The sequence below is a fragment of the Quercus suber genome, unplaced genomic scaffold (genome assembly GCF_002906115.3).
Source record: "Quercus suber isolate HL8 unplaced genomic scaffold, Cork oak 2.0 scaffold_13, whole genome shotgun sequence".
Classification (NCBI taxonomy): Eukaryota; Viridiplantae; Streptophyta; class Magnoliopsida; order Fagales; family Fagaceae; genus Quercus; species Quercus suber.
Window position 1 is genome coordinate 2,478,502 of NW_027069478.1, and position 12,068 is coordinate 2,490,569.

At 42.5% G+C, this 12,068-nt stretch overlaps 2 protein-coding genes across 3 annotated transcripts; one reads left to right on the forward strand and one right to left on the reverse strand.

The window, feature by feature from the left end:
- Positions 1–4,821: 4,821 nt before the first annotated feature.
- On the forward strand, positions 4,822–6,469 carry LOC112014022 (uncharacterized). 2 transcript variants are annotated; one of them, XM_024046402.2, is made up of 3 exons: positions 4,822–5,106; positions 5,185–5,669; positions 5,747–6,469. In XM_024046402.2, the coding sequence occupies exons 2-3, from the start codon at positions 5,190–5,192 to the stop codon at positions 6,257–6,259; spliced, it is 993 nt and encodes a 330-aa protein (XP_023902170.1). In that variant the 5' UTR covers positions 4,822–5,106; positions 5,185–5,189; the 3' UTR covers positions 6,260–6,469. The 2 variants fall into 2 exon arrangements, with proteins under 2 accessions (XP_023902170.1, XP_023902178.1); XM_024046410.2 differs by lacking the exon at positions 4,822–5,106 and having other exon boundaries at positions 5,121–5,669.
- Positions 6,470–7,444: 975 nt separating this feature from the next.
- LOC136070472 (uncharacterized) lies at positions 7,445–11,062 on the reverse strand. The gene has a single exon (XM_065780467.1). It carries the CDS (start codon positions 11,060–11,062, stop codon positions 7,445–7,447), a length of 3,618 nt encoding a protein of 1,205 aa, XP_065636539.1.
- Positions 11,063–12,068: the final 1,006 nt, after the last annotated feature.

A 12,068-nucleotide genomic window follows, 5' to 3' on the forward strand; every position in this document is an offset into this window, starting at 1 on the left:
CAGGGTAGAGCAGTGCGGTCAAACTGGTTTTGTCGGTGTCGTTATATCCTTGAACAGGCCTAGATTCAACCATATAGCTACTTAACTAAAAAAATACACTTCCTTCCCATGAGAAAAAATTCACGTAACTGAATCTTAAAATGAGAACTTAAGGAACAGCACCTAAGTACTGTACCTAAGTTTTGCTCGTGCAGCAATATTAAATGGAACTCGAGTTTGCCAAAAACAGTCTAACTTACAAAATAGTTTCATCAGTGCGTTGCATCCCTAAAATTTTTCTAAAATCATGATATCTGGCAAATTTTTTCCTTAAAGTTACCATTTTTGTAACCAGACATTCACCACTCAAATCGCATAAAGAACAATACCTTAGGTATTGTTCCTTAGGTTCCCTTCTTAAGATTCAGCCATGTAGCTACTTAACTAAAAAATACACTTCCTTCCTATAATAAAAAATCCACATAACAGAATCTCAAAAGGGGAACCTAAGGAATAGCATGTAAGTACTATACCTAAGTCTTGCTCGTGCAGCAATATTAAATGGAACTCGAGTTTGGCAAACTCGAGTTGCTCAAAATCGAGTTTGCCAAACTTTTCCAAAAAATAGTCTAACTTACAAAATAGTTTCATCAGTGTGTTGCTTTCCTAAAATTTTTCTAAAATCAAGATATCTAGCAAAATTTTTCTTTAAAGTTACCATTTTTGTAACCAGCCATTCACCACTCAAATCCTATAGAGAATTTATGGGAAAACGTGAAAACGATTGCCTAATTTATTTAGTGGTGGGAATATTGTGTTTGACATTTGTCATTACATGTAAATAATTGCATTGCATGTGCTATTGTGCTATGTACGACCCTGATGTTTAATTATTTTTATAAAGAAAAAGTTTAAGAGCACACCAAAAAATTTTACTGTATTTTTATAATACTTTTATTTTGAGTTGTGGTGAGTCTCAATATATTTCTCTTTTCTTTTCTTTTATTATATTTTGATCTCCAACGAATTGACATATTAGTTTCTTGTGAAAATATTGCGATATTTTATTGTACCTGTAAAAGAACTTTTTCGATAAATTAACATTAGTCTTTTTAAGAAATGAAAATTTTAACATTAGTCTAATTTTTTTTTTTTAATAATGATATTCGATAGTCTAGTGATAAGAGTTCTGAATCCTAAATGTTTTTCATATGAAGACCAAGATGTGCTAATTAGTTGATAAATTAACATTAGTTTTTTTAAGAAATGACAAATTTAAAAGTAGTCTAAAAATATTTTATTTTTTTAATGATAATTTGACAGTTGAGGGATAAGAAATTTGAATCCTAAATGTTTTTGTTATGAATACCAACATGTGCTAATTAGTTGAGCGATATTGATCTTGGTTTTTTAGCAATTATTCTTGAAAGTTCAAAATGGGTATATAATACCTTTGAACATTTAGACCCCAAATACAAAATTATCAATTCAAGCTTTATATTAAACAACTAATGTGCGGAATATGATAACAAGCTATAACAGAATTGATAACAAATCTAAGCCAAATATAAACACATCCACAGTAGTAAATATAAGGCAAAGATAAAGGGAAGGAAGATGCAAACACACAGATAACACACGATGTGTTATCGAAGAGGAAACTGAAGCCCTCGGCGTAAAACCTCTCCGCCGCCCTCCAAGCGGTCAAATAATCCACTAGAAAATGTAGTTGGGATACATGAACAGCAATAGACCCTCCAAGCCTAATCTACCCAGGTACCTAAGCCCTCCAAGCTTCTTGCTCCAACGAGGTTGCGCCAAACCTTTTTCTTTTCTAGCTTACCGGATTCCATTATAGCCCATAGCATCAACCAATCTCCATTGGTTTCTTCCCAAACTGCTTCCCTAAACACCAAATGGACCTTCTCACAGACGTGGATGTGGTGAGATAAGGGTTTGGTAAATAACCTCTCAAGGGTATGACAATGGAGAGTAAGAGAGTAGAGGAATTTGTAGAGTCTCTTTAGATGAAGATTGGGGATGAGGCAATCTTGTTTTTCTCTAGGGTTTTCTCTCACAAAATTCTCTCTGAAAGCTCTCTCAATATGATGGGTATAAGGGCGTATACGTCAGTTTTTGCCAAACAGAGCAAGTTGGCGACTTGATCTCGCGACTTGGCCAAGTCGCGAAATCAAGTCGCGACGTAACGGCCTAGCCAGACTGGAACTTTTGTCCTGTAGCATGACAGCTGGCGCGACCCTTCAGCTTTCCAGTGTGCCTCTCACGTGCTTGCCTTTTGCGGCTTGCCAGTCGCAAACCACCCGCGAGTCCTAGTCGCGAGACTCTGTTTTTCTTGCACACTCTTGAGCTTTTCTTCACATCTTCTCACACACTACCCTTACAATTTTCCCACCTAAATACAGGGTTATTAAGTGCTAAATTACAAGAAAATTGGTCACGGAATAAAGCCAATTAAATGGTTGATTAAATTCAACCTTACAATTTCCCCCTTTGGCTAATCCGTGACAAAACCCTACAACAGACTCTAGACTTAAACATGAGTTGGGAACAATTGGAAAACTCACTCACACCTAACTCTAGATTTTGAAAAGCTCTTGAACATATGAATAAGTAACTCCTGAAACACAACAACATAGCAATATCATTGTACGCAGAAAACTTAATATGCATATGGAGCAAAATAAGCACGATCAAGCAAAAATGAACATAGGCATAAAAGCAATAATTCATGGCAAGATCAACACCAGTAGTCACTTAAGCAAAAGTGATTACTATGTTCATTCACACAAGGAATGAACATCCGGACATGCAAAAATTATAAACTCAATTGAAGAGAATCATTTGCAAGTCCAACACTCAACCAATGCATACAAACATATATGCATCTAGGAACAATCCTACAAGGTCACAAGAGTGTTGTACTTAGGGTAATGCAAAGCATTAACAAGTACCAAAACACAAAGCACAAAGGCTGCATATGCAAAGTTTTTGCAAATACATGGTACAAACCATACAAGCCTACAAACATGCAAAAGTGATAGAAACAACTCTCAAAGCTTACAAAAGCAACAATGGGTACAAATAACAACATAACTGATAGTGGATAAAATCAGTTTGGTTGAACACTTCGGCTTCGATGGGCTACAACGTTTGCAAAGGCCTGAAAAAGAAGAAAAGAATCAAAGGAATGACCGGGGTGGACCGGTCCAATATCCTCCGATGGTTAAGTTAGTGCCTTCCCTCCTAGAAATCTAACTGTAATGTAAGGATCTCAGAATATCGTACCTTTACATAATTCAGACCGGTCCTTATATAGGGTACTTTAGGGCAGTTATTTGGTTCAATAACTTCCCCCAGATTTGTGGAATCCGGATGTAACTTCTTTAACGGTCATAACCGCTGCTAGAAGTTACATACTTGGGAGAAATTGACGGGATAAGCACCGGTTGATGAACCATTTCAAAACCTGCTAAGTATCGTGTGGTCGTCCATGTGCAATGCTTATGGACGACCCTTTGTCATGCTGTTATCTGGTCGTCCATGAGACTCATCCGTGGACGACCCTTTTGGCTTGATTACGGGATCTACCCAATTGGTCTACCTCTCAGGGAAGAGAGGTCTGGACGAATAGGAGATGGCCTAGTTGTTTGGCAAACTGCATGTCATGGACGACCCAACTGGACGAATAGGAGATGGCTTTTTCACTACCCATCAGTTGCCCCCTTGTCCAGGGGTCGTCCAGGGATATTATTGGGATTTTCTTCCTTCTGGACTGCCACGTGTCATGGTTTAACTCGTGGAGGAACTAAATCGATTACGTTTCTCCACGAGATTACCACGTGTCGTTCTCTCAGTGGACAGTGTCGCTTCGCTGACCCTACTCCTGGGCCCTATAAATAGGTACATTCTCTTTCTTGCCCCCTCACCTATCTCAAAAACTTCCTTCTGCTATCTCGTCCGTGACTCTCGTCTAGCACTCGTCTTAGTTCTCAGGTACTTCCTCTTCCTTTAGGTTTTCGTTTTGATCTTTATTTTAGTTATGTCTTCGTCTAGTAGCATGGAGAGAGAGGTAGACGAATATCAGGACGTCTCGTCTGGAAGTTACGAGAGTGGTGAGGGTAGCACTAGCTTTAGCAGTAGTTCCTCGGACGAGCAGTATTCGTCCGGGGTCCCTGGCGTTTCCCTAGAAGAATTTCAGGAAATGCAACGCAGGATGACCTCTGGAACTGGGGCTAGCTCGTCCAGAGCACCACCCAGCCCTTCTCAGGACGAGGAGGAGGAAGAAGAAACTATTATATATAGCTGTGCACCTGAGGTAGTGTCCCTCTTAGACGCTCCTAAGTTAAGAACATTAGTAGATAGATACCAAATTCCTATCGAATTTGGACCTCGTCTACCCAGGGAAGGAGAGTGGTGTTGTTCACCTTCTTCTGGTCTGGGGGTATATTCGTCTTATCTGTTAGCTGGTCTTAGGTTTCCCCTAAATTCATTTTGTAGAGGTCTCCTTCATAGGCTAGGTATTGGTCCTAACCAGCTTAATCCCAACGGTTGGAGGACGATAGTTGCCATGCAAGTGTTATGGCGTGAGGCATTGGAAGGGGATCGTCCTATAACAGTGGACGAGTTCCTCTACTGTTATAAGCCCTCTGAAATAAAACAATCAGCTGGTTTTTACCAGTTCTCGTCCAGAGGCTCTCAGTATAGCTTAATAAGAGGTCGTAGCTCGTCTGATAGGCTCTGGAAGCAAGAATTTTTTGTCATTTCTGGAAACTGGGCTGGGGACCCAACAGAAGTTAGTAATGCCCCTTCCCTCCTTTTACCAGCCCCATAGGTCGTCTTCGTCCTGAGGGTATGTTTTCTTTCCATGTTGCTTCTCTTTCTTACACTTTTTCCCAACTATCAATCGTCTAACCACCTTTTCTTTTATTGGTGCAGCTGTTACTCGTCCACGTTTGGACAAGTTTTATTTAGACCGCATTGACCAAGTACGTGCCTTCCCTAGAAGGACTTTTCACGACTTAGTCACTTTCAGTAGTTTAGCTACGTGGGGGCTTGGCCCAGAACCTACCCCTGAAAATTTAAGTCACGAGGAGACCACTCGACGAAGTAAGTATCGTCTGTTCCAGTACTTATTTCTATTCTTTTTTTTTCTCTTCTTTTTTTAACTGATTTTCCTCGTCATAGGAATAATGACAATGAGAGAGAACAAGGATAAAACTGTAACCAGTGGGGACGAGGGTGCCCACGCGCCTCCTGTCGTCCAGAAGAGTGCCGTCCAGGCTGGGAAGAGAAAGTCCAAAATTTCGAGTGCTGTGGACCTAGAGAACCTCCCCAGTCGTCGAGGTTCTAAAAAACCAAAAACAACTCAGACTTCTCTTCCCAAGGTCCCCAAATTCACTCCTCCGACGGTGAATCTGGACGAGCCTCCTGTCAGTGTGGAGCCCGTCCAGATAGTTCATCCTGTTTCAAGTGATCCTCCTCCCCCTCCATCCAAGACTTCGCGTAAGCCTCATCTGCCAGAGGAACCAAATCGTCCCTCCAACTTGGTGCTGGACGAAAGTTATGCATGGAGGACGTTCAAAGGGCTCGTCACAGACAATGAAGTCAACGAATGTTACAACATGTCTGTGAAGGACTTTGAACGTTCTGGCATCCATGACCTTTTCAAGGTACAAATTTTCAATTCGTCCTTATGTACTTCTTTTCTTCTCTTTTTTTTTTCTAACTCTTCTTCGTCCATGGACAGGCTATGTCAAAGTTTTACACAGCGACGTGCCAAGCCAAGGAGCTCGCTGAGGAGACCAGGACGGCAAGAGAGAAGGTTAAAGAGGCTACCAATGAAGTTTTGTTGAAGAAGGGAGAGGTGATTAGGCTAACTGAGGAAATCAACCGTCTACTGGGGGTTGAGACGAGACTGAAGGACGAGGTCGAAGAACTTAAGGTGGATGCAATAGAAAAAGATTCTCGTATTGCATACCTGGAAGGTCAAGCTTCAGAGTTCTCTTCGTCCTTAGAAAAAGCACGTGAGGAAGCCATATCAGCTTTCAAGAAGTCTAGCGAGTATAAGAATCGTCTAGACAGCCACTATGCTGCTGGATATGAGGACTTCCGTGCTGATGCTAAGGACGCCTTCCCTGACTTGAACTTTGACACCTTCAAGATTCCTCAAGCTACAGAAAGCTCCTTGCTCATGACGGGTTCTGAGGATGTGAATGTGGAGGACGACGCCACCAACGAAGTGAACCAGGACGATCAGTAGAATATTCAAAGTTTTATGTTTTTCTAAGGTGCCCTAATGTTTTGGGCTTTTCTTTTTTTTTTTTTTTTTTAAAATCTATTCAAGTACAATTTCATCGTCCAAGTTTACGGACGAGGTTTTATGAACAATTACTCATTACTTTCAAGGGTTTTTGGACTGTGGTGGTCTACCCTTAGATTTCATGAATAAATGAATGAATGGTTTATTGTTTCTATCGTTTTGAATATGTTTTAAGGATTTATGAACATACCTTATTAGTATCGTCCATACTGTTACTTTGGCTTGGGCTTATGGACGAAGTTCCTTCATCACAAAGCTGGAGTAAAAATGAACCCTTAAAATACATCTCTAATTCGTCTATGAGTATCGTCTTTTGGCTAGTTCAATCAAAACTAGAGGCGATTACTTATTTGTTTTTGACGATAGTATTCTCAGCAAATTCTCGTCCATGCGATGGATTATTTAGCCCTTTGGGCTCGTCCATGGACTGTTTCTTCACACTTAATATTCGTCCATGGTTTGGACGATGATATCTCAATTTCTATCTCGCCTTAAACATGTTCGTCCATGGGTGATGTCTTTTTGTTAGACTTAATTGTTACTCGGATTTAGGACGATCATTCATTCGTCCTAAGAAACTTTCAACTCCTCCCTGGACGGGATTAAGTCGGCAAGACTCGTCTATGGGCCCATGGTGTTTTCACATGCGCATGGTTTGTCCATAGTGTAGACGATTATTCTTAAGGTTTGCCTCGTCTTGCTCTTGGACGGACGTACCTTGTTTATTTTTCTTGCTTTATCCTTCTCTAAAGGAAAGCTTTTAGACGATAAATCCTTGCGTCCAATGATTTTTCTCGTCTTTGGCCTTTCGCCTTCCGTGGATCATTTTGAATCATAGAAAACAAAGGATTTCCATACACTCATGCATATTTAAAACACACCATATGTATATTCAGCAATCCATACTATGTAATCATTCGTCCACAACCATGGCACATGCTTAAGAGCTTGTGCTTTTAGGGAATTTAAAACACATAATACAACATAACTTCGTCCATGAGCAGCATAAAATACTTATACACTTAAAAACACAACTGTAATAAGCAAACACTGGAAAATAATATTAAGCATTACTTTAAGCTTCAAAAGGTCTCGTCCATGCTAAGACTCGTCCATGATCACCCTTCATTGATAGTACCTCCTTAGGTGTTCAACATTCCACGGGTGCTCTAGCCTTCGTCCATCCAGGGCTTCTAAATAGTAGGATCCTTGTCTCTTGGAGTTGATAACTCTGTAAGGTCCTTCCCAGTTTGGTCCCAGCTTCCCATGGGCCGGGTTTTTGGTGGCCAAAGAAACCCTTTTAAGGACAAGATCCCCAACACTGAAGCGCCTGGGTTTCACCATAGCATCATGCCGCTTCGCCATGAGATTCTTGTACCTTGTTGTTCTTTGCTCCGCGTCCATTCTAACCTCGTCTATGAGATCGAGGTTAAGGCAAAGCTGTTCGTTGTTTTCCTCATCCTGATACTTCATCACCCTATGGCTGGCCATATGCACTTCTGCGGGTATGACCGCTTCGCTCCCATAAGCCAATTTAAAAGGAGTCTCTCCGGTGGGAGTTCTTGCCGTCGTCCTGTAAGCCCACAAAACACCTGGTAATTCATCCGGCCATACCCCCTTGGCCCCTTCAAGCCGAGTCTTGATGATTTTCAACAAGGATCGGTTTGCTACTTCTGCTTGTCCGTTGGCCTGCGGGTGGGAGGGTGAGGAATAGTGATTCTTGATTCCAAGCTGTTCACAAAATTCTCTGAAGGGGGTGTTGTCAAACTGTCGTCCATTGTCGGATACTAGCACTCTTGGTACTCCAAATCTGCATACAATGTCCTTCCAGACGAAATTTTTGACATTCTGCTGTGTAATTTTTACTAAGGGTTCAGCTTCCACCCATTTAGTGAAGTAGTCTATCCCCACTACTAAAAACTTCATCTGTCTGGTTCCAGTCGGGAAGGGGCCCAAAATATCCAAACCCCACTGTGCAAAAGGCCAAGGGGCCATCATTGGGGTGAGGTATTCTGAAGGCTGTCTAGGAATATTGCTGAAACGTTGACATTGATCGCATACCTTTACGTATGCCTTAGCATCAGCTTGGATGGTTGGCCAGTAGTACCCTGCACGGATGGCCTTGTGGACGAGTGATCTGGCTCCTGAGTGATTGCCACATGCTCCTTCATGAACTTCCCTCAATACATAGTTTGCTTCATCTGGAGCTAGGCACCTAAGGTATGGTTGTGAAAAGCCTCGTTTGTATAAAATCTCGTCTATAAGGATGTATCTGGCTGATTTAACTCTTAGCTTCCTGGCCTCGTCCTTCCCTTCTGGAAGCCTTCCGTCCTTCAGGTATGAGACTATCGGGGTCATCCAATTTTCTTCACCCTCTATTTGTAACATTTCTGGAAGGTCTATGCTCGGCAGGTACTGTATTTCATCCAACTTGCCCATAGCTTCATTGGCGGAGGCTTCCTTCGCTAGAGTGTCAGCTTCCATGTTCTCTTCCCTCGGGATTTGCACGAAATTAGCTTCTCTGAATTTCTTCATAAGGCGTAACACCTTCTTCAGATATCTCTTCATTCTATCTTCCTTGGCGTCACATGTTCCGTTTACTTGGCTTATAACCAACTGAGAATCTCCCAGGACGAGTACAGAGTCTGCCTCCACAGATTTAGCTAACTCCAACCCTTTAAGAAGGGCTTCATACTCTGCTTCATTGTTAGTTGTTTGATACTGCAAGCGAACCTTGTGATTCAATTTATCTCCTTCTGGTGATTGTAAAACCACTCCTACACCTCCCGCATACAGTGTAGATGATCCATCTACATGGACGACCCATCTTTTATTGCCTTCTTTGTCATCCAAGTCCTCACAACTCGGAGTAAATTCTGCGATGAAATCTGCTAGGGCTTGAGCTTTTATCGCATTCCTCGGTTGGTACCGAATATCAAACTCACCGAGCTCAACTGCCCATTGAATTAGTCGTCCTGCGGCTTCAAGCTTACTCATTGCCTTCTTGAGTGGATGATCCGTCATGACAACGATGACATGACCTTGGAAGTAGTGTCTTAACTTCCTAGAAGCTGTTATTAGTGCGAAGGCTAGCTTCTCTATCAATGGGTACCTTCCTTCTGCCCCTCTCAGTGCCCGGCTAGTGTAATACACAGGCTTTTGCACCTTTTCTTCCTCCCTGACCAACGCTGAACTCACGGCGTGTGGGGACACTGCTAAGTATAAATATAGTTCTTCTTCTGGTACGGACGGACTTAGCAACGGGGCCGTGGCAAGATAATGCTTTAAGTCCTGGAAGGCCTTTTGACATTCGTCCGTCCACTCAAACGCCTTCCTAAGAATCTTAAAAAAGGGCAGACACTTATCAGTGGCTCTTGAGACAAACCTGTTTAGGGCTGCAACTCGTCCTGTTAGAGATTGGACTTCCTTGATGTTCTTCGGTGGCTCCATGTTCAGTATGGCTTGGATCTTGTCTGGATTTGCTTCAATTCCTCTCTCTGAAACCATGAATCCCAAAAACTTCCCTGAAGATACTCCGAAGGCACATTTACTTGGGTTCAGCTTCATCTTGTACCGCCTAAGTGTTTCGAAGGTTTCTTGAAGATCGTCCAAGTGGCCTCCTTCGTCTAAGCTCTTCACAAGCATATCATCCACGTACACCTCTACGTTCCGTCCTATCTGTGGACGAAACATGCGATTCACCAGTCTTTGATAAGTTGCCCCTGCGTTCTTCAGACCGAAGGGCATCACATTGTAGCAAAATAGACCCTGGCTGGTAATGAAGGATGTTTTTTCCTGATCTGCCTCGTCCATCTTTATCTGATTATATCCTGAGAAGGCGTCCATGAAGCTCAACAGTTGATGGCCAGCGGTAGAATCTACCAGTTGATCAATACGAGGCAAGGGATAACTATCCTTAGGACAAGCCTTATTCAAGTCAGTGAAGTCAACACACATCCTCCACTTGCCATTTGCTTTTTTCACCATCACCACATTTGCTAACCAATCCGGATAATAGACTTCCCGGATGAACTGCGCTGTAGTCAGTTTTTGAACCTCTTCCCTGATAGCCTTCTCTCGTTCAGGGGCGAACACCCTCTTCTTTTGACGAATAGGCTTAGAAGAGAGGGACACGTTCAGTCGATGAGTGATTACACCTGGGTCAATACCAGGCATGTCGTCATGGCTCCATGCAAAAACATCGGCATTATTTTTTAGAAACTGGACGAGGTCTTTTTTCGCCTTCTCCTTCAAACTTGTTCCAATTCTAGTGAATTTCTCTGGATCATTTTCTTGTAATAAAACATCTTCCAATACTTCAGTCGGTTCTGCAACAATCTTCCTTTCTTCTATACTCATAGTATGCATTTGCTCGTCCATAACCAACATGGCTAGGTAACACTCCCTGGCTGCCAATTGATCTCCTTGTACTCGTCCAACTCCGCATTCCGTCGGGAATTTAACTGATAGATGATATGTGGAAGTTACTGCCTTCCAACTGTTCAAAGTTGGTCTTCCAATGATGGCATTATATGAGGACGAACAATCCACCACAAGGAAATTTACTTCCTTGGTTATCTGCTGTGGGTATGACCCTACCACTACAGGCAAGGTAATGGTACCCACGGGCTGTACTTTCATTCCCCAAAATCCTATCAGTGGCGAGTAAGCAGGACGAAGCTGATCTTGTCCAATCCTCATCTGCTGGAAGCGGATAATACAATATATCTGCGGAGCTCCCATTATCCACTAACACCCTCCTGGTTTTGTAATCTGCTATAAGCAGGGTAATAACAATTGCATCGTCGTGTGGATGATGGATCATTTCAGCTTCTTCGTCCGTAAATGTAATGGCTGTTCGTCTGTTTCCTTCGTCTTGGAGGTCGTCCAGAGAGTTGGACGTTCTGCACTGCTTTGAGGTACGACTTCTTTGCCTTGGCGACTGCCCCGTCGACGTCCACCAATGATAACCCTTATTTCTCCTAATGGTGGTCGTGATGGTTCTTCCATCTTTGCTTTCAATTTTTCATCTTTATGATCTCTTCCGACGAAATGCCTCAACTTTCCTTGCCTGATAAGATTCTCGATCTGCTGTTTTAAGTCATAACACTCATCCGTGTCATGACCATGATCCTATGGAAGCGACAATATTTATTCTTATTGCGCTTGTTAGGATCTCCTTCATCTTCTCCGGCCACTTCAAGGAGGATCATCCTTGATTTGCATAAGCACTTGATCAAGTGGGGCATTCAAGGGTGTGTAATTCTGACTCCTTGCTGATGGGCCTGCCTTTCTGTTATCCCTGTCACGATCCTTCTTATCTTCCGTTCGTCCCTTCTTTGGACGAGGCCCTGGTCAGGATGACGTGAGGGGTTGACCTCCATTCTTTCAACTCTCTTCCTCTTCTTAGCTATGATGGCGTCTTCTGCATTCATGAAATTTTGGGCTGAATGGACGAGCTCGGCCATGGATTGGGGCTCTTTTTCATACAACTTGTGAATGAACAAGTCTGAGTTAACCCCATTGTAGAATGCTGCCAAAAGTAGCTTATCGTCCACCTCGTCTACCGTCAGAGCTTCCCTGTTGAAGCGTGTGATGAAGGAACGCAGGCTTTCATTCTCTCCTTGCTCTATGGTCAGCAAACTGGACGAGGAACGTTTGTGTCTCTGTCCCCCAATGAAATTATTGACAAATAATTTGCTTAACTCCTCAAAAGCTTACAGAATTCGGGGGTATTTTGCTGAACCAT